This window comes from Cariama cristata, unplaced genomic scaffold (genome assembly GCF_000690535.1).
Source record: "Cariama cristata isolate BGI_N322 unplaced genomic scaffold, ASM69053v1 scaffold12772, whole genome shotgun sequence".
NCBI classification, from domain to species: domain Eukaryota; kingdom Metazoa; phylum Chordata; class Aves; order Cariamiformes; family Cariamidae; genus Cariama; species Cariama cristata.
Genome location: NW_009602220.1, coordinates 1567 through 24156, shown reverse-complemented (window position 1 = coordinate 24156; position 22590 = coordinate 1567). Strand labels below are relative to the sequence as shown.

Genomic DNA, 22590 nt, shown 5'->3' with positions numbered 1-22590 from the left:
AGTGTTCTATATACGCAGTAGAATAGCTGAAGTGTGCAAATATTAGTCTTTGCGTGGTTATGGCTGGGACTAAAAAGTTTCTATCAGGAAATACCTCCTGGAAAGCAGGTGGCCTAAAGGCCTCAGCCAGAGGTTCCATTCAGATCAGCTGTGGTGACTGATAGACAGAAATAGCCTCATCTTTCATTAATTGCTTCAGAACCTATTTATAATATTACTGTATACTACATCTTCTAAGAAGTTTCAAAATGCAGATTATGCTTTCTTTGCAGAAGTCACTTTCTTTCATCTTTCAAACCTTATCTCTAATAACTTTGTTGTGTGTTGAATTGTTCTTGCATTATAACCCACAGTGATTAATCATTCCTTATTCATGTGCTTCATATTATTAATGTATTGACACATTATCTTCACATTTTGGTTCTATAATTCAGGCTGAGATGTCCTTAAGTAAGGAATTATTCTGTACAAGGGAAGATTATGTTATTTCTTTATGACTTTTAAAAATCTACTACACATGTATTTCAGAGATCAGTGAACTGAAATTATACACTGGCATAGTGATATTTCTCCATTTACTGTTTAATAATTTCAAACACGCTAGCATTTTTTCAACTGCTGCTAATCACTGAGTTGATATTTTCAGACAGCTACTTGCAACAATTCCCAGATCTTTCTTAATTATAAGCATCTAATTTAGAGTGTATCCCTAAATGCCTATACACGCATATATTGATATTACACTTTTAGGGTCACTGTATTTTGCAGATACACACAACTCAGTGACTTGGATCTGTGATGTTCTTTGCAATACTTTGATGGCAGCCCTAAAATTTGATATCCTGAGTAATTTTCCATCAGCAAGTTGTCATTAATCTAAAAGATAATGCTTCTAGCACAGATATAAAGACATAACAAATTAATGTAAGACAGAGGGGAATAGTTTTGCTGAAGTGCTTTGCTCCTTTTTAATGTTCAGACACGATTTCATGGTGTAGCAGCTCTTTGTGTATTCTACCTACACAGAAATCCATTTGTTGGAGTTGAACCATGCTGTTTTGACTCTCGCTCATGAAAGAAACATAAGAGGTCTCCAAACCCTGGTTAGGGAATATTTCCCGAAGGCCCAGTGAACAGATATTTTCTTGTGTTTTCAGCTGCACTTATCACACTGACATTTTAGGAAGACTTAAAACTGAAAAAGACCATCAAACTTTACACATCACATCCTTAAACAGCCCTAACCACGAACAGCAGACAATATTCAGAACATAACGTCTAAGGCACAGCCTATAAAGAACAAATCATATGCAAAACTGTGTTTACAGCAGCCAAGATTTTGAATTTCTAGTAAACTTGAGATGTTATCTGTAAAGGCAAAGAAATTACGCTAAATAGGACAAGCAGCAAATAAATTTGCAAGCCTAGCAGGGCATAGTAAGTTTACAGATGTTTGCAAAGTGTTTATCTTCAGGTAAAAATTAAAGCTAAATCTTCTCACCAAAGGAAAACCCCAAAAAAAAAATAAATTTTAGGAAACAGCAGTTCTGCCACAACGATCAGATAAAAAGTACCAATGACATACTCTTCGTAATGTGCTAGGCTGAGATGCCATTCACCGCTCCCAGAATTTCCTCAGGTGACCTTTTCACAGTGAAGCAAGTTAACGTAGCTGATTTTTTGCCCACAAGTACACAAAAAACCTCACAATACTATTCACTGGTTTCACTGTGAGGTGTCTGTTAGTAGCAAACAAGTCGGATAGCTGCAGTATCTTAAATTGACATGACCAACATAATGAGAAACATGAGTGAAATCCTGATTCAATGGCAGAAGTCTATTAATTGGATCAGTCCGTCTTGAGGGTACCACTATTTCCCTTGAACAAAGGAGATGCAGGGGATGTGGCTAGACTGGCAACTGCCAAATAAAAGTAATTTAAAATAAAAGGTGTGATCTGCTAAAGAATAGCATGGCTTGGTATAACCAAACCCAGAAGACTGTACATGCATAAACACACGTAAATAGTTCAGCTTATCGTCCTTTTTGTGAAATTCACTATTGCTTCATTGAATGGACTGTTGCTCATTAAGTTAAGAAAAAGAATGTATCAGGTACTAAAAAGGCAAGAATTTTACTTCAATGTCTGCAAATTAGAAGAGTGCAAGAAAAAGAGTTTTGCAGTGACTAGCCTCTCAAAAGCCAAGAAAATACAATGTATGTTGCTAGAGTCACAAGTTGGAACTGCTTAATTTATTTTAAAAGTACCTTGTTCATATTGCAAACATCACATAGTATGAAATACCGCCAACCTCTGAAAATATTCAAATGAGCACAGTTTTTAATCACATACAGCTTTAGTTAGCTAGAAATAGTAGCTTTTGTATGGATTTATGAACAAAATTTCAACTACTTCACTTAAAAATGCTAGACACAAACATCTGAAGCAGAAGTTGAAGATGAGGTTGTGCATGCTCCCTGCAAGTCCATGTGGAGGACTCACAACATGTCAAGAGTCTGAACTATCTCCTTTGAACTTGGTGAGCACAGTAAGCTTCAAGGAACACAGGCCATGATATGGTTTTATACAACAAGTTCCAACCTTTCAATTGCACACAAAATCAATTGGAAAATTAACTAGAGACTCAAGGCATCGCTTGATGTAAAATATTACTATCCAGTTAAGTATCAGATCAGTGCTTCTCCTAAGCTGGATCTGAGAAGAGCCTGCGACCTTTGCACTGCCGGGGCTCTTCCTCTGCTAGGATCAAAGCTCTCATGGGTAAGTAGAGGTAGGGACCAGCTATGATTTTGCAACTCCTGAACAAGTGCTCCTCTCCTCAGCCTTCATTCACAAACAATAAAATGGAAAAATGACTCATCAGTTAGAGGCTATACTTTTTCCTCTGGTCCGTGAATGGTAACAATAAACAATGTCCTTTGAGGTTTGCCTATGGGCTCAGTGAGAGTAGCTCAGGGTATTGGGACAGTTATTTCACTTACTGCAGCAAACCAAAGGGCACAGAAACATTAACTGCCACCAGTTCACCCATGTCATCAACTAGTGAGGTGAAGACCCTCTCCTTCTCCAGCCCTTCCCTGCTTTGGCCCTGGGAACTACGTGGTTTGTCTCCCAGTTCTACAGGAAATGTTTTTAGAATATCCACAGCTTAAAAAATGCTAGCACATGGGAAGTAACTTACGTATCTCTAAGTGTAATTGATTTCATTACTAGTGTATTGGTTCCTATATAAATACCAAAACCTAACATCATTAGGAGTTACTTACACAATCTGAAAAAGCACGGTGGCGTCAGACTGCCTGAATCGCTGATACTAGCAGGACTAACGCAGGTCCCATTTCTTTTGAGTCATCTTTCCTCTCTCAGGTCAGACTCTCAAACAGGTTCCTTGGTACAGTAAGAGGTACAGGAACTGTTCCGTGTTCACTTTAAATAGAAAACATATTTTAGATTTTTAAAAAAGGTTTTGTGATAAGCATGAAAAATGTAAGAACCATCACTTCAGCTGTATCAGCTAAAACACAATGCTCCATAGTCACTATCTATCAGCCTTGTATATAGCTAAAGGAAAGTGGAATCCATTAGTCATTCAGTAATTATGGAATAGGGCATTAAACTTCAGTCTTCTATTTGAAAGCAAGGTCAAAATTAAAAAAAAAAAGGACACTAATTGTTAGCATGCATTATCTTGGCTGTCATTTTATTTTCATGACAGATACAAGAAAGCTCAAGGATCACGTCAGACTGTTGAACTAGCATTTAATCAACCTTGAATATTGATTGAAAAAGAAAATTATGATATAAATAAAACATAAAAAAGTTTATAGGGATAAAAAAATGCCAGTTTTTACTGTTTACATATGAAGACATAGGAATTAATGTATTTAAATTATTTTTCCAGATAGCAATTATTTTTACTAAGAATATGAAGGAATAAAATCTGGAAGAAGGGCAGCAAGTCTCAGAAAATTGACTGACAATAAATATAGGGAAAGGAATAAATAGGTAAGGGAAATCTAAAAAAGGTGACACTGAGTTCCCTGGTCCCAACTCCGCACAAAAATCTTACTTGGAAACTCCCAGTCTACCTATATTACAGGCTACTTTGCCTGTAAGTATTACCAGAGAAAAATTCTTAAAGCAAGCTCAAATATATCCTTAGAAGTTATTAAGCAGGCACAGACAAATATTTGAAAGTATAATTTTCTCCAAGAAATGTGATTCTTCCACCCTGATTCTACTTTTTTTTTTCCTTCAGTTATATATACAAAAAAAATTAGACGCCTCCTCCCCAAAAAAAGAAAAAATTAGAAATATTCTGGGTTAGTTCTCACACTGATACAAAAACATGCTGATATAAACAGAGCCATGATAATTTATATTAGCTGTAGAATTTTCTCTTATTAAACTCAGTTGCTGCCAGACTGTTTTGTATAAATAGCTCTATAAACAGATATCTGTTAATCCAGCATTTTAACATGAAAGAAGTACCAGTGTTACTTTAAACTCAAAACTTCAAGAACAAGAAAATCTCAGAAATTAGTGGAATATTTATCCAGTATATTCCAAGTGAACATCATAAGAAAATATTTTTGAATAAATACATATTTAAACCATAAATCCTGATGAATTACCACAAGGGATTTTTCACAGAAAAGAGCTGCAAGAGGTGGTTTGTTGTTTGGGTTTTTTTTGCTGTTGGCAAGACAAATCCAATAGGATAACTGTTAAGAAAGCATTTAATTAAGGTCACACTTGAGCCTTCACAAACAGGAATTTTAATTAACGACCTAGCAGTCAGCAATTAAGTTTGCACATCTGATAGCTTCACAATATAGACTGGAGAACTGCATCAAACTACATACATTTACACGGCAATTGCTGCAGTCAGGAGTTCAGTTTTTTGGTTTGTTTCGGAAAGCCAATGACCTCATACAGAAATTGGGAAACGTAAAGGTGCTCCTGCCCTGGAAGATTCAACTGTTCCTTGTAATCATATCCAGTAGATGGATGCTGGGCCCACACCAGACATTAACTTAAGAGCAGCCCTCAAGAGAGCTAGTAGAAGCTTAAGTTAACATTAGAAAAAACTATTCAGTTAAAGCATACTGAAGCATATAGTAACAGTTTAAACCTAAAACCTAAACCTAAATGCATCTCAACTGCCAAGGTATAAGCCAGCTTCATTTTTTTGCACAACCAGCACGAGACAGAGCCAGCCCTCTAATCAGGGATGGATGTAGCAGATTCAGTCTCATTGTCCACTTTCAGATTTATCTTAAACCACAACAAATAACAAATGCAGCAAGCGAAACAGAATCTGAACTGAGGCAAGTAAAACCAGGCACTGCCACGGCAAATTTTTCTACTACTTGCTAACCTGTCATAACGTTTCTACTACAGCACTACTAGCCAGCTTGTCCTGTCACTATGAGTTACGGGCTAAAAATCTGAAAAACCCAAGATGCATTCACTCAGGATACTGGGATACCCACAGCATCAAACAAAACAGAGCTTCAGGGTACTGCAGTAGTAGACAAGGCCTATGGCACTTCACTATAGCATAGGATGGGAAACAGCTGGCCAAGGTTAGGGACAAACTAGGTCCCACAGTGATTGGGCTTGAACAATCCTTCTTGTTTATTCCTCACACAGCTGGGGATGCAGGCTGACCAGCAATTGCATGACAGCCCCTCTGCATTGACCCTTCAGTGAGTACTGTGGTTTGCCCAGCTGTGGAAGATGACTAGGAGGTACCAGACTGTTTCTGGTCCGCAGTACATCTAACCTCATAACATCTTCACACAGCTTCATCTGCTCCCCTCTTCCTTTTTCCTCCCAGAGCTTTGCTCTGCTAGAAAAGGCGACTTGGTTTTCTGATGCTTAGCTCAGTTTTCAATTATGTCGTGCATTCCTCTATCTCTTGATTCTCTCACGTTTATTTCTGCTTGCTCCTGTTCTCCCTCGAAGGTACTCTGGGGATCTCTGGGGCATGAGAGATCTGTTGTGTGATATGGGTCTTACATGCTCCTTAAAAGCTGGTTCTACCCTGGAAGCAGCAGTATGAACAGGCTAGTTCACTGTCCAAGCCCATGCAGACATGGTTGTCCTCCCTGAGAGCTCTGGTTGAACATTTTCCATCCATTTTTCCAAACTGAGGCATTAATAATTTATTTATCATAAATTAGAAAAGAGTATACCTCAGTGAACAGTGTAGACTGTACTTGCAGATTTTAACCAAATGTAGAAGGTGACCTACAGGTAGTAGTAAACCAAACAGATGATCCTTCCTCTGCAATTGCATTGCTACAGCAAAGCAGACTGGTGCTGTGATCACACTGTATTTATAAATATTGTATTGCATTATAAATATTTTAGCAAAATAGTGAGTTACTAGTATTGTTGTCAGTAACTGTATGGAAATAAGAAATAATCTGCCAGTATTCAGCAATGACATTATACTAAAGTGCATGGCACCCTTGTTCCTTCAGTCTTATTTAAACGGATCACAATCAGCATTAACACAACTGCAAACAGTGACATAGCAATAAGAACTAATACTGACTGGGAAAGAACTGACATATTAAAGCATATCTGTAAAACAGAGGAGCCTGAGAACACTGTATTTTGGTTTTGCAAATTCTTTGTTTATCAGCAATTTTCTGGCATGGGGTATATTCCAGGAATACAGAAGTTCCTGTGATCTTTAAGGAGGGAAACAGATCCAGGGAAATTATAAATGTCCAATTTAATTCAAGTTATTCCAAAAACGTGAACAAATTACTCTTCCTTGTCTGAGTCAACAGAGTAATAGCTAGGTAAGTAACAGTCAAGGATCTGTCAAGAACAAATTGTGTCTGATCTGGATATTGGAAAGAAAACTAACCAGATTTCTCTCTAAGATCAGGTATTAGGATAGTACACATCATGTATCTTGACTTGAACAACTGTCAAATGCTACATAAAACCTGGGAGAATGCAGTCTAAATAAAACCACTGTAAGAGAGGGAAATGGTACTTAGAAGAGTAATCAACTGTTCCCTGAAAAGAAGTATTATATTAGATTCCAAAAGGTAAGTAAAGGCCAGTATCATGCAGCATTTTCATAAATTATTTACAATAACTGGAGAGTATGTTTATTAAATTTGCAGATGACATCAGGCTGGAAAACGCTGCCAACTTGTTGGACAGGGTTAACATACAGAGCAAAATTAGAGAAATGCCTTAAGGAGGGAAAAAACCTGTCAGACACCAAGTTCTGACACTTGGGAAGGAATAAACAATATAGGATGGGGAAAAAGTGGGCTAAGTAACAGTTCTAAGATCAAATCTGATAAATAGTAGACAAGGGTAGAAGGGAAAAAGGAGAAATTATGATTGCAATCTGAACACATTAACAGTATCAAGCTGTGATGGCAAAAGCTGTCATACTATGATGTCTAACCCTGAATAGAACTTGCAAATTGGATTAAAAAAAAAAAAATCATCTCACTGCTGTTCTTCTCAGTTTTTGTAAGACTGTAGTCTGACTGCCATGTCCAGTTTTTCCAGATAGATCCAGTTCTCCATGTTAGTGATGGTCATGGAACAGTGGACATAACACTCCTGATAGGAAATTTCCTTTGGATATTAGGGCATTCTAGCAGGACAGGTAGTTAGAAGCTGGTCAGTTTCCCTAAAAATGTTGTGAAAGCTACTTCTTTTATTTATTTTTTTAAAGAAACAAGTTAGACAACAACTGCCAGATTTACATATAGATGACTTGCTTTGGGCAGAACAACGATTGGGTAGTTTTAGCATGATGCTTCAATGTAATAAACATTGACATACATAATTTTTAAGATTTGAATATGCTACATAGCAAAGTAAGTACTCAGAAAATGCCCAAAGCCATTTGGAAACAAACTTTGAACGACATACTTAGCTCATATTGCAACACAGAAATGTAATGTTTAATTGCAACCTAAATAAAACCCCCCCAAACTTCCCCAACTATTCGTATCCCAGTCCCAATTTCTACAGGATGTTCTTGCAACTAAACAAACAGTTGAGCAGCAAACACAAGTAACAGCAACTTCTTTTTTTTGTGTGTGTTTCCTTCAAAATTCTGAAGTGATTGGAAGATAACGTTTTTACGTAAACCAATGACTTTAAAGAATAATGCTTCTAAATAAAAAAAATGCTTCACATCTTGATTTGATTCAGTTCCATAAAGAATATTCCTAGACGTATTTTATATTCAAGTCAGTAAGAACGTTATAATAAAACAAATCAGCTTGCAAATACATACAGTATTACAGTCCAAGAATTAAAATCCCTTTATCCACCACCACAACAGTGAACTGCAATTTATGATGACATGAAGTTTAGTACCTGAACCAGAAAAAAAAACCAAATCAGTAACTATAAAATCATTTAGCTTTAGTTAACAAAATCCTGTGATATTGTCACTATTTCAAGAAATGCAGAAACAAACATTTCCAGATTTTCTTTCACGCCAAATAGGAACATTTAGCAAAGGGTGTTTTGTTTTTTTTTTTAACACTTGCCTGAAGCAAGTTAGGGTACATGCTGGACATACATTCTGAAAACTATTACATATTGCGATATTTCTGTTTATATTAAACAGTAGCACCATCTACTGGTCCAGAAGATCCCTTCAAACTTTAGAAAAAGCTGTGCAGAGTGATCCAGCCAAAATGATGCAAAACGCTACTGAGAGTAACATGTAGTTTTTCGGTCCCTGGATAGGCAAAGGGAGAGAAAAAGAAAAATATCATGTTGTGTTAAGAGATACTGCTTCACAAAATAAAGCAAAAATAAAGAACTAGGGTTTCATTTTATGACAAAATTAATAAATCCATTACATGAAATGCTGAATCTTATACCATTTTATTTCATATAAAGGTTAACATATTTGCTGTTCAAAACCATTTAATTCAAGTAATCCATGATGCCATCCACTTAGTAAAATATTCACAAAATTAATTCAGCAGTTTTTAAAAGTGTTTTTAAAAGGCTTTTGTCTATTTTCAGATTATTTTTAAGCAGTAAGCATTTATGCACAGATGATTCTAAAAGGTATGAAAAGGACAAAAAATTTGGTGAGTCACAAAGATTTGGATAATGAACATGATGGTCTTCTAGTGTGGTGCAACATTAACTTGCAGCAGGAGAGAGAGAGAACTTCTAGTTCCTGATCCAAGCATGCCTAACGCATTTTATATAGTCACCAAAAATAATGGGAAATATGATCTCTAATGACAAATTAGGTACCTATGGATCCTGGACAGATTAGCTGATGGAACCTAAGGATTACACTGCTAGTGTTCAATGCTTCAAATTCCACCAGAAAAAGTAATTTCTGCCATATATGTTAACATCTGGTAGAGTAAGTTAGCCTGTTGTAGGCAATCACTGCCGTATCAGTTTAGGATCTCTACGTTATACAGTAATTAGCAAGGCCAACTAACCTCCGTCTCATTTTTTAGTCTTTTGGTGAACTAATCTACTTGTCTATGTGATTATTAGGACAAGTGCTCATTCCCCGGCCCTCACTGAAAGAACTGGTTCAAATAAAGACTGTTTTCAGGCTGTGCTGAGCATCCTGCTTCCTGGTCCTGCTACAGTCTTCATTTTCACTGCTGCTCATACAGTTATAGAATTGCAACCTTCATCCCTGTAAAAACTGTTCATAGTTCTTCCACCTTTCTTGGAAAACCTAGTATTGCATGATGAGACTTTCAGGTTCATAATGCAATGCTTGTAAGGAGGAGAAGTCTAAGAGATACAGCTGTACACCAAGTCATGCTGTTCCTAGAGCTAGAGACAAGCAAGAGAGACTAGGTTAGAGACCTAATAAGATTACCTTGACTTCTTTAAATACAAGGACTCCCCACATTGCAGCAACAAGGCCAGGACCCTAAAGAAAAGATTCATTCGTACATTACAGCATTTCATTAAAATATACTGCCTTCTCATTATTGTTCTCAGAGTGGCTGAAGTTTGTCTGGAAAACAAATTTAGGCCTTTCCATTCTATATAATTACAGCAGTCATGGCAAAAGTATAAACACCACTGAAATCTTTATGAAGACAGACACAATTAAAATCTGCAAGAAGGGCTAAAAAGGCAAGAGACTGTTGGGTTTTTTTTCCAGACAAGGCACAATTTCTTTCTAAATCACACTGTGGAGTCTGCACTGGCTGCTACATGTTCTTTTAACAGGCTCCAAATAACATGCCTCACTATAGTCCAAACTATAGTCCACAACGTTACCCTTTCAGAGGACTATTCAGGTTTATTGGCAGCCACCATGGATATTCTTAACATTTCCTTTATTAGCATGACTAACGAGTTGGACAAAGTTTGATTTTATCGCTCAGTATGATATCAAGAGACTAGAACAGAAATTTATTTCCTGTATAGCAGGCATCTGGGACAAAGGACAAAGCCAGTCAGATAGACAGGTCAGGAAAACTACTGATTATCTGTGAGGTTGTTGTACAGACTTCCTAGCTAACAGTAAACAGTGATACACAATGATAATTTGCAGTCACTCCTCGTAATACAGTTTTCCCCTTGTGGGAGCAATGATCTGAGTTTTCACGACTGATGACAAAAATATTATCTGAATATGAAGCAAAAACCGGTTCCATTAATGCTTCCCATTAGAGCCACTCTCAGAAACACTTGACAGATGTCTGGACAGTGATCTTCCTCTCTCCATCTTCAGTACAGCTGAGAGCACACAGATTTAGGCCACCAGGAAACAGTGTCTCATGCTGGATGTATTTGTGGGTGCTGTTTCCTAGTGAAATTGCCAACTATTATTTGAATAATAGCTAAGATGTTATTTCACTTTCTAGATAACATATGCTGTGAGAGGAATGCATTTTAAAAATGAAACAAAGTGCTGAAGGGATGCAATGAATAGTTGTCTGAAATTCTCTCTAGGATGAAGTAAAGAAGCACTTCTGAACCTGTGGTCCAGATAGGCATTTTCTCATCAATGCTGTCCTTAAACTTTTCATTTTGTGATTTTATACCCTTGCCCTTTAGGTACACTAACAACTAAGTTACTAAAGCTGCTTTCCACTAATCCTTCAATTTCTAATTAGAATGAGCCCAAGTCCTTTTTTTCATTGCATATTGTAGAGTTTATTCTGATTTACTGCATCTTGAGGCAAAGCTTAATCCCTATTAAGGTTGTTTCATTAGTTTGCTTCCAAAATACAGCTGTTCAGCAAAACTTCGGTTTTGTTATTTATGAACTCTCATTTGCCAGAAGTTATCCACCTTTGCATCACCATGGAGTAGATTGGCAAGAGAGTAAAGGCAAAGTTTATTTTCACCTAGTGATGGAATTTATGCACCTTCTGAAAATTAACAGTGCTTTAAAGGTACAGTATCATAAACAAGAATAAACCAGACAAAATAGGCCAGCCTATTTTTCTCTCATTTGCCTAAGAACATTATTTTCAGCAATACATAATCTGTTCTCTTTGTTCAAGAACTGTAAAAAGAAAAAATACTTGACTTTTAATTAAGCAAAATGACTGCTAGAGCATAAAAAATCACAAATTAAAACATCCAGAACAAAATGTACTTCCCGGGATGAAAGCATAAAATGTTTCATCTTTTAATCTCTTCAGTTTACTATTTAATTTTGATACAGTCTGGTTACAGAGCTTTGGCTTTTACATAACCTAAAGACTCACACTTTCAATTTTTCTCCTTTTTTTTAATGCTTGGCATTGACCAAGATGGTGCTTGTCACAGTCACGTATGTTCCTGAAAAAAAAAAGGCTAGCACACACAAGCAGAAGAGTCAATGTATACTTTTGATTAAAATGCTCTAGACATGTCATAATTTCAACTTAATTCCACAAATGGGAGGGAAAAAACCCCTTCACTTTTAATTCTAGTCATAGATCTCATTTTTTATATACTTACTGCAGTAATTATTGGAAAGCTGACCACAGCACTGAGATAGTGATTGGCTATGAACCAGCAGCAATTGGCTATTGCCCAAAGCACACCAGAAACAAACCCTAGAAAAATAAATCCCAATCAAAAACAAGCACAGCAAGGTATAGACAGCTATTTGTGCAACATTTATATTTATAGCATGATACAGAAACTGTATGTATGCATTTTTGTATGTTAACTACTTTAACAAGCTGGCTCTGATAATCTAAAACAAAGCTCACAGGATAAAAATCAACTACTTCAATTGAAGTAGCAAATTAATTAAAGTTCACAATTTTTTGGGCAATGAGCTCTCCACTCTGGCAGAGTCAGTTTTTGAAAATCCCCTGTACGCAATGTCATTTTGTCCTAGTTTCAGATTAGAATAAAATTTATCATTGTTCCCTAACCTTAATTAATTAACCTAATGGGAGTGATCTTTCAAAACAGACAAAAAGTCAAATGAAAAGACTTGAAAGGTGAACTACAATTCCAACACATAGCTTCAACTAATCACTGCAAAATAGTCAGAATTAGTAACTGAAATTAACTGCTAATTTAAAAACCAGTCATACCTGGCAATATGGCTTGGGGATAAACATTAGGTTTATTTTTCCTGATTGCACAGTAGATCAAAAAGTAGATGGTACTTGTAAGAAATATTCCACTGAAGTGTGCAAAAACGTAATCTAAATCTGAAAGAGAAATTATAAAATTATATTAGTCTAAAACAATGAGTTATAAATTTTAACTGAATTTCTTTCACTGGTAGCATTCACATAGACAAAAACACATAAAGTGTTACTGCTAACAACTCAAGTTCAATTGTGATTGTAATGAACACAGCTGCCAGTCCGACTATGGATGGATTTGGTCAATCACACATACATTAACATGTATTAACTGCTGTGTTGACCCTAGCATTTCTTACAGGCTTTTATTTCTGTGAGTTGTTATTTTTCAGAAGTCTGTTAGTCAAACTACTGAATTAATTTATTAAAACCTTAAGAAAATCCTCAGGTGAGGCTAGAAAACAGGAGTGGGGATTTTACATAATTACATCCTCTCGTGACCATCTACATTTGTATTCCTATATAGAGCCTTGTTTCTTTTCTGTACATTTAAGGGCAAGACAACTGCATGTAGTGTGTAAGCCAAACATGGCACAGCTTTGTCCTTTTTTTATTTTGAAGAACGTACCACAATTTTGATCACTATAATCATTAACAATAAAAAATCCTTTACGGACTTAGTATGCACCACAGAGTATTTCCAACATGGTAAAGCAGGAGCATGTAGCAAGGTGATCTCTATCTCCTTGGAGCTGTAAATTCTCAACAGGAAAGGCAGCTATACTAATGATAACATCTGTTTTGTCTAGCTAGGGAATATATAAATTGCAGTATTCAAGAGAATTGCATGTGACATAACAAACAATTTCTTAATGGCAACATTATGTGGTCTCAGCAACACCTGGCTCTTAAGCTGCTGCTGCTATTACCTGATAGACTATACACTAAATCTTAAGGAAGATACTTCTGGGTAAACGTTGTTTGAAATTGGCAATTAGGCTTATGTTAAAAGGTCTGCATTTCAAAAACTACCAGGTTTTAATTACTTACGTTGTTATATATCTCTTCTGCTTATCAGTTATGATCAACCTGTGCCTCTTCCTTCACTGGCATACTAATTTGGCAATCAGTACAGCTTATTCCCTTGTTCATCTCATGTTCCAGGCATACAAACTTTGTATTTTGAGAGTGCTAGTATTTAATGCCTTCTGAAACATAGCTATGAGTTCAGTATGACATCCTCTGGGCTGTTTCTCACTGTTCTTTTAATAGTGTAATTCAGCTCTGAGAAAAAGTGAGTGATAGTACTATGATTATGGCAACATACAACACAGTATAGAACTGGTTAAGTTGTCAAGGTACATTTTCAGGCCTATCAAGAATTTCACTCTATGCCTTTACAAAAGCAGGAGAACACAATATACTGATGAAATAAAGCAGAAGTGATCTATTAGCCTTTACCAAATTGACTTGCTCCCGTGTATATAGATTCATTTCTTCTTCCATGGTCCTTGATGTAAAGTACTGGTACAAAACTGGAACCGTAGAGTATTCCAGCTACTACAGCCAGGCTACATCCTCTTTTTAAAGACCAAAAATCAGAGAAAACAGCCTAGCATTAATTAGGGAAGCAGACAATACACTTAAGACAAGTCCAGTATTGCAGTTAAAGACTATGTATCATACAAAAAATGTGAGTAACACTATAAAAATAATACATTTTAGCACATTTTTATTTTCTAGTGTAGAAACAGTTTGTCACAGTAACTTAGTTTTCCTATACTTTGTGGCCAAGTAACACAGACAATTCCTGCCCCAAGAGCCTGCAGTCTAGATCAATGACAAGAGAAATCAACTAACTAGGATTTCCTAAAAGAAGAGCTAGGAGAAAACAAACAAAAATATGATAAAAATGCTCCCACCCTCAGTTTCACTGTTGCAGTCTATATAGTCTTTTATTATTCCCAGGTTCGTTGTCTCTTTAGTCCCCTTCTCCGCCTCCAGATCGCTGTGTTCTTGGCTGTCTCTGCTCCCCACGCTGGCCCCTTGCTAGCTGCTGCTTTCACCTTAGAGCACTTCCGCTGTCTCCTTACCATACTGCCATGCCTTCTCCAGGTGTTTTCACTTGGAAACCACACCTGGAAGCATGTTATTAGCATAGGCTCCTTCTATGCTGGAGTGCTAATCAACCAAGTGATAAAAAACAGCTCTGTAATTACTTAGTTGCTAGTGCTATTTACTTTGCCAAATGTTGTTCTTTTGTAGTAATAACTAACACTTAACTGGTAAGGTAAAGCACGCTCAACAGTGCAAAGAAAATAATCCAATTAGTTGTGCAGCTATTCACATATTGATATGTAAACTATACTAGTACTTTAAAAACTGTTATTTATTAGTGCCTGACTGCACTAGGAAAACCACAGGACACAAATTCTGCTCTTACGCTGTGTTCAGCTCCTTTCTCTGGCTACTTGGCCTGCACCAGTAAAAAGAACTGTAAATAACTTACATGAGTCTTTTTTTTGCTGGAGAAAGTCTGTTCACCCATGAGTCATCAGAGGTATCTTCAGAAACATTAATAGACTGTGAAAAATGAAGAGTTTTCATGCAAGTTTAGGTTTGTTTTTTTTAAATCTCAAACTTTGTATTAAACAGAACAGTTTTGCTCTAAGAAAATAAAATGAAAATGGAAAGAGAAACAAAAGGAATTTACAGTAATATTCTGAAGAAAGTAGATTTTTTTTTTTAATAAAACAAACTAATAACTGGATCTACCTACCTTGAACTTTATAAGTACAAGTGGATATGGACTCAGGGTTTCCTACATAACAGAGCACTCACTAGCATTTTTTTAAATCTGCAAGCAGGTAGATCTGACTTTCAGAAATTGTCCTTCCTTGAATTTGATGAATGATTTAATCTACAGATTTTATTTATGATGTGTTTTTGCCTTTTGTTGATAGCTCCGTGTTACTATCAGAATATTAGGACTATTTGCAAACAGGGAAATTAACAGCCCTGTCTGCAGCACAAAGAAATCACGACATCCCTTTATTCAAATCCTGCAATTAGATTGTCTTCTGTGATTTGTTCTGGTAGACTGGAACCTCTAGTGAGCATTAGGCACAGCTAGAAAACTCCTGAGGAGCTCTCTGTTCAGGTAGCAACAGAGCACTGACCTACAAGTGAAAGGTACAATGCTAGTAGGACCCTATTGCTCTCCAGCTTTTGTTGCATACTTTGGGGTACCAATGAGAAGTAACAGCCAATCTGGCACCCCTCGTTGGCCTCCAACCTGATGCTGAGAATCAGTGACTCCTGACAGTCTCCTGGCTCTGAAACATGGCAAAAATCTGGTGGGTAAGAGTCATATGCCATTGCCTTTCATCTAAGCACCCCCCTAGTTTTCTAGTTAAGTTTTAATTAAAGTTGCTTCCTCTTCTCAGATAGAGAATACACTCTGTCTTTTATATAGTCTCTGTCACAATGAAAAAGGACTTAGAAGCCATTTAAAACTGACAATAGAGAAAGAACACTTGGGAAAACCTTTTCTGTTGCTTACATTCAACTGGATATACAAGATCCACAAATTAAATATAATCAATGCTTATTTGTGTAGTCTACCATAAATTCTAGTAGATCTGGTTAACATTAAGCAAATTTTTTGTTTTTAAATGGATATGTACTTTCACTACTGTAAAATAACAACTGCAGAGTACTTACACTTTCTCTCAGTAAAGGCGTGCTTTCTAATGAAGCTGAAGAACTCTGGACTTCAGTTTTTATAAAAAGAAATATGACAGCACTCAGAAGAGAAAAATACACCAATAAATACCATGTCAGCTTGTAAGGACATAACATTTAGTGTCCAGAGACAGAAGTTACATTTGGAGGCACATTATTTTATTTTCATTACTGCCCTAGAGTCACTTCAATACACTCTAAAAATGCAATTGCTTTTAACAATCTTAAACAGCTTAAGTGAAAGTAAGTAAATAAATAGTCTTTGTATCACGTTATATAACTCTCTTCTATGTAATGGGATTGACATGTCTCCTTTTTACAGTGTGTAGTTACAACCACATGTTAACAAGTTGCTTTAGTTAACAGTGCCCTTATGTACTAAACCACACATACAATGGAACATCTGCATGAAAATTCTATATGGAACAGCTTAAACCTGCACAGAATTGGCTCTGTCCTCAAGGAAAAAAGTTAGTTTTTAGTCTTCTATCATATGTGAGTGAGGGATATTGCTCCCACAGGGCCTTGCGTACATGGAAGGAGAAGGGGGTATTGCTCAGGGCTGCTCCCGCGCACTAAGTGAATAAAATGAAGAAGAAAGGCTAACACGACTACTTGTAGCCCCAGCTCCAGGAAACCTGGTACATACATGTAATCAGAACTGGCAGGATCTGTTTTTTACTTTTATGAAAGATATTTTAATGATTTAGGAGTTCCTTCTCATAACTGTAAACAAAATGTCTCCATTTGAAGAATGATTTGTCTCCTACTGAAGGAATAAGGAGAGTTACAAAAGGATGTCAGCTTCCTCCAGAGGGACTAGACAAATACATACAGGTTCCACAGGTGAGGCTAAAATGAAATACATGCTTCTGAGCTCTGCAGAGCAACATACAGAGGCTTTGTGCAGCTTGCCAGGAAAACATGTTTGGTCACCATCTTTTTTCGCAGTTGATCACTTCTCCATATTATCTCAGAAACAGGCAGGAAGCAGGTGGTGAGCTAAATGAATTCATCAGGCAGGAATAGCAGTACTGCTACTATTTTGTGAATACCTCATAAAATCACGTGCTACATGTAACAGTAATGGGTAAAAAGCTGCGCACTCTTAGGAAAGAGGAAGAGTCGAAGCAGAATTAATGAATGAAGGCAGCAGCTCTCTCCTAGCAATCAAGAATGGCCCCATCGTCTCCATGTTCTTAACACCCTTTTTTCCTAAAGGCATTATGGGCATCTGCTGCTTAGCACACTTACGGCAAGCCTACTGCCCCTGGGTTTAGGGGTTACCGTTACGTTCCTAGAAAGACCCTCCCGGCCACCCAGCTGGAAAGCAAGAACACTGCCACATAACAAAGACCCTCTCTCCTCTGTGTTCAGACGAAAATGTGCACTAATACAAAAAAAAAAAAAAGAAAAAAAAAGAGTAGAAGTCCTTCTGAAGCTCCAAAAGGAAGCCACTGTTTGGGAGTTCTTGCAAAGTGTGGCTTAAGAGTTACAGGACAGGGAGCTATTAAGTACAAGAGATAATGCAAAGCCTCTCAGATCCTCAAGGATCTGAGAAGGGGTCCTGTGGCATATTCCACAGCTACGAGTAAGGATTTGTACCCCTGACTGAGTGAAGTCAGATCAGAAATCTCACAGAGCTTTTCTCATCAAGATTCTTCTAGTCAGTTTCTCCTCTCTCTCTCTAAATCTGGGGAAAGTGAACCATTTGAGTAACCTAGCTAGGGAGGCAAACAGTTCATCACTGCTTTGCTTTGAACATGCCTGCTAGCATAAAAATACATTTCTGTGTTTATGAATAACCATTTCACTACTGTACTGGATATCAAATGTGTTTCTGAAATACAACACTGACCAGCTAGGTATAGGTAGCTCATGAATTCTTCAGTAAATCAATTTGCAAAAAATACTTCAATACATTTTCCCTCTAGTTAAATTGTCCCTGTGGTTATTAAATATATATTTCACATTACAGAGATTTATTATAAGAATAAATTTTTACCTTAATAATGAAAGTCCAGCTCCAATATAATTTAAGATTGGTCTTGATACCTCTTCTGGGTCAATTCCAAACCAACCAAACCTGGAACATTTAACCAGTTTCACTTAGTTGCACTGACTGCATACAAATAGCTAAATTATAACCCAGTCTTGGAAATCTTTACTTATGTAAATCATTCTGTTTAAGTTTACATTTGCAATATTGGATCAGTGCTTCAGTTGGCTTGCAAAAAGCTACGCCTAATTTACAAAAATAATCTTTAGTTTACATTGATTTTTTTTAATCTGGATATTTAAAAATTGAAGTTAAATTATTTTATCAGCCCATGCTGTAGAAGGAAAAAAATACAAACAGTGCTCTAGATTTACATTAACAAATACATTGTTTATTCACTCAATTATGTTAATGAACATCACTGGGCATTCTTCTTCCTACTGAGACAGAGGAAACAAAAAGATAAAATAATTAACCTGGGTAATTTCCACTGAGAGGGAAAAAAATCTTATATGATAAATCCGCTTTATTGGAGATAGTGTTTTCACTGCAGTTACTAATGAGGAATTGGCAACATAAATTATGCATGAATTAAGACTTAAACATACTCACCTTGAACTTGCCCAACCCGTCAGCAAATTAAAAGAAGCCCATATCAAAAGACCAAGAGCTAAGCCAATAGTTTTAACAATAGGGACAACTGTAACATTGCCTGAAATACAAAAAAACAAAATTAAAATACATTAAAAACTAGACTGTGCTCTTGTATATTTTTGCTTTATGTTCTTGTGACTGTTCAGAAGGCAAAGAAATTTAGTCAACTACAAGATGGTAGGAAATAGTGTTTTTTAAAAATACATACATAAAACACGGACTTCTCAACACCATTTTAAAAGTTATTTTTGGTGTGAATTTGCTGCTTATAAAATATGCATAATAAAATAGTATTTACTATAAGGGTACAGCTCCATTAATACCAAGACTTTAAAAAGCCAAATAACTACCAAATAACTACTACCTTACATATGGAAAAGTTTTTATCACTCTCTTTTTCTGAACAGTTAGGATTACTTTGTGTTTCAAGAAACAAAATCTCTTTATCCTTACCTGTAGCCCACACAAAACCTCCAACCATAGCCAGAGGCCAAAACCGGGGGCAATTCTGGATTAAATTGACCACTAAAGAAACTATCCATATGGAGGCACAGAGAATCCACTGAAAAAACATGCCTATGGAAAAATCAAATGTACACAACAGAGAACTTGTAGAATACTGCATGTATGAATCTCTTAACATACTATGTTTTAGATAAAATAGTACAGAAAAAATTGAAAGGTGGCCACCTCCTTTGTGAATTTCAGGGAACCATGTTGCAATATATTCAAAAGATGTATTTTGGGGTGGGGTGTTAGAATTCTGCCAACCTTTTCCTTACCATGTATTCTTTATAGGCAGCTGCAAAAGACACTTTGCTGGACAAAGTTTACACAAGCACTGATTCTCAAACATGTGAAAATTTTGACAGGCTTCTGACAAAGAGGATATTCAGTTACTGCAAACTTCTCCCACCATCCTAGCAGCAGCTAACACAGTTGACTGCACAGGACAAAACTCCTTCAAAGCTCAGGGCTCAGGCTTTTCCACTAATCCAGGACACTGAGGATGATAAAAACTTTGGACAGATTTCTTCTACCTTTGTAGATTCTCTAAGAGTCAACTAGGCAAACCAGTTAATGCCAGCTGAGCTAAGACTTTCACTTTAAAGCCTAGCCTTATCTTGTTAGGACCATATTTGGCAGAAAGAAGAGAGAGAGGTTATATCCAGCCTGTAATGCAGAAACTATTATTGCAGTAACATAATGGCAGATTTATTCATCTAGGGATCTGGTAACTGACTATGTTTCATATAAACGTGCAAATACAACATGAACTTAGTACTGTAAAGGGATAAAATTCCAAGTAGGAAATAGAAGAAATTGCTTCCTCTTACCGAGTCACCAGATAAAAGTATTAGAATTTCAATTTTCGATTGTTTTTATGTTAGGTCCACAACTGAAAGGCAATACTCCAAAGTCCAACAACTTTTACAGTATAAATAACAGTGTTCATATTTGAAAATCCCCACCAGGGTAGAAGAAAGGACATTTCACTTTCCATTCTGAAATGCTCATGAAATGCACATCATCACTGTTAAAGTGCACACCACCACATGAAATGGCTCTTCTAAAGATTCACCACATCCTGAACCAATACATTATTGCTTTATACCCTAACAACAGTAAAGAAAATTAAAACATGCTCTACGGATCAAAGTTGTGATGATATTCATAATTCTAGCTATAGAAATGCTCATATTTGCTGGTAAAATATTATTCCTATTAGCAAAAATACCAAAAAACAACAAAAGAATATAAATAAGTTTACCGTCACCAGTATCAAATTTCTTAACAGGCACAAAGTTTGTCCCAAATAGAAGGACGGCTACTGTGGAAGAGGTAAAGCCAATAACTAGATCTGTTCCATTGCTGATGTTAAAGGTACTGTAAGCTTTCCCAAAGTTCATCTTTGTTCTGAAGGTGCCTCTTTTTGTGGAGTCGTTTTGCTGTGGGTCCTGACAGATTCTGAAATCAAAGAGTAGAATTAAACATGTGGAGTACTAAATAATACCAACCTAGTTCAGAAATCTGAAACTTAAAGGACCCTACTTATCAATCTCTCAAAAGCTGGAAAGAAATGCAAAGTATACGGTAGAATCCCATGAAGAGCTGCCATAAAACGTGACTGAAGTAACTCAGGAACAGATGCACAAAAAAATCACTATTGTGTGTTTCATAAAGAGCTTCGCAGAAAAGCATGTCTAAAAACGTAAAACGTGAACGTAGAGATGAACTCAAAAGTTATGAGGACTTGAATCTGTGAGGCATATGGGAAGCCCGGACGCTTTAGAGAGATGCTCTATCAGAATACCCGTTATTCCTTCCTGTAGCCAAAGGGCAGCCACACTGCAGGGTGTGTAAAAAAGCAGGGGCTGGACAAAATCTTAATTGGCAGAAGCTATAGCAACTTGCAGCCCCTCTGACTAGAAATCAGGAACAGGTGCAGAGATTCTACAGATGTCACAGTGGGATCAATACAGGATCACAAGGTAAACACAGGGATTGCTCCAGCTAACACAAAACATGAATAAAAGTTCATTTTTTCTGTGGGGAACAAAGAGAGAAGCTGCCTCTGAAGCTTCTTCATTCATCCCATGTAACTATAATAAGAAAGGCAAATTTTTTTTTTTAAATCCCCTAACACCTGCCTTTTTTTTTTTTCTTTTTTAAAGTGGGAGATTCATCTTGAGGTTACAGTCAACAGAATAACACATATATACTTTTGATGTGTATTATGACTTCGACAGAAAAGGTGGCTCTGAGGACTATAATAACATGACCTTTGCATACATAATCTTAATGACACACTTAAAAGACTACATATAAGAAAATGGATCGGAAATTTAACTTCAAATGGCAACAGGATACTTAACATGCTGTGAGTATAACACGGCATATTTAGAGAGAGACGCATGCAATCCCGTTGTTGAAGCAATGCTATTTATACTGAATCAAATGACATCCTAATGCAGTTTGACATTCCCCAGTGTAGGCGGACTAGCTACTGCCTGGAGGAAAAAAGCTGAAATAGGATGGTGGAAATTTTTCCAAGTGTTGTAAGGGGTGCTGTGACTACACTCTCCACACAAAAGTAAGAGCTGAGCTGCTGCACATTCTTTCATCTTATTTTACCCTCTAGCCTTACCTTCTCCAGAGTCCTTAGGACACCGAGAACTGCATCTGCTGAGGTTGTGCTTTTATCTACAGCTTCAGCAGGGCCATCAGTGTTGGCTGAAATTAATTATTTGCATTAGCAGGTGAAAAGCTCAATCCCACAATTAGTATCAACATTTAGTTTCTATAATTTTTCCCCTCGAAAGATGAAAGTATATTTTTAACTTGAGTACTTAAGAAAAACACAGATGACATTTAGAAGACACATCATGAAGGTACAACAGCACAGCTATTTTCATTTATCTTATTATCTTTTTCTCCTTCACTCTTCATCTTTCCTGCCTTCCCCAGGAAGTTTTCACTCTTCTATAAAGTATGTTTTACCTGGGACCTGTAGACACTGAGCACTGAGATTTCTTCGAAGACTGACTTCACAGGCTAAGAAACACTGTGACACCAAAAGAAAGGATTAAGATAAATAAAGGCTTACATCAGCTATCTTCACTCCCATC

At 36.7% G+C, this 22590-nt stretch overlaps 1 protein-coding gene across 1 annotated transcript; it reads right to left on the bottom strand.

The window, feature by feature from the left end:
* Positions 1-8482: 8482 nt before the first annotated feature.
* TMEM144 (transmembrane protein 144) lies at positions 8483-20871 on the bottom strand. The gene is made up of 11 exons (XM_009694669.1): positions 20733-20871; positions 19415-19537; positions 18920-19019; positions 18314-18394; positions 16288-16369; positions 15074-15147; positions 14026-14144; positions 12568-12687; positions 11978-12075; positions 9891-9944; positions 8483-8765 (listed from the first exon to the last, which is right to left on the bottom strand). Exons 1-11 carry the CDS (start codon positions 20869-20871, stop codon positions 8682-8684), a joined length of 1074 nt encoding a protein of 357 aa, XP_009692971.1. The 3' UTR covers positions 8483-8681.
* Between the last annotated feature and the right edge of the window lie 1719 nt (positions 20872-22590).

Excerpts from the sequence above, each read along its gene's own strand:
- TMEM144 (XM_009694669.1), bottom strand. The coding sequence starts at position 20,871 with ATGAACTTTGGGAAAGCTTACAGTACCTTTAACATCAGCAATGGAACA. Across the intron at positions 16,370-18,313 it reads GCTGGACTTTCATTATTAAG|TGCTGTCATATTTCTTTTTA; the intron begins GTAAAAATTTAT and ends TTCTCTTCTGAG. Across the intron at positions 12,076-12,567 it reads TCCCCAAGCCATATTGCCAG|GGTTTGTTTCTGGTGTGCTT; the intron begins GTATGACTGGTT and ends TTATTTTTCTAG.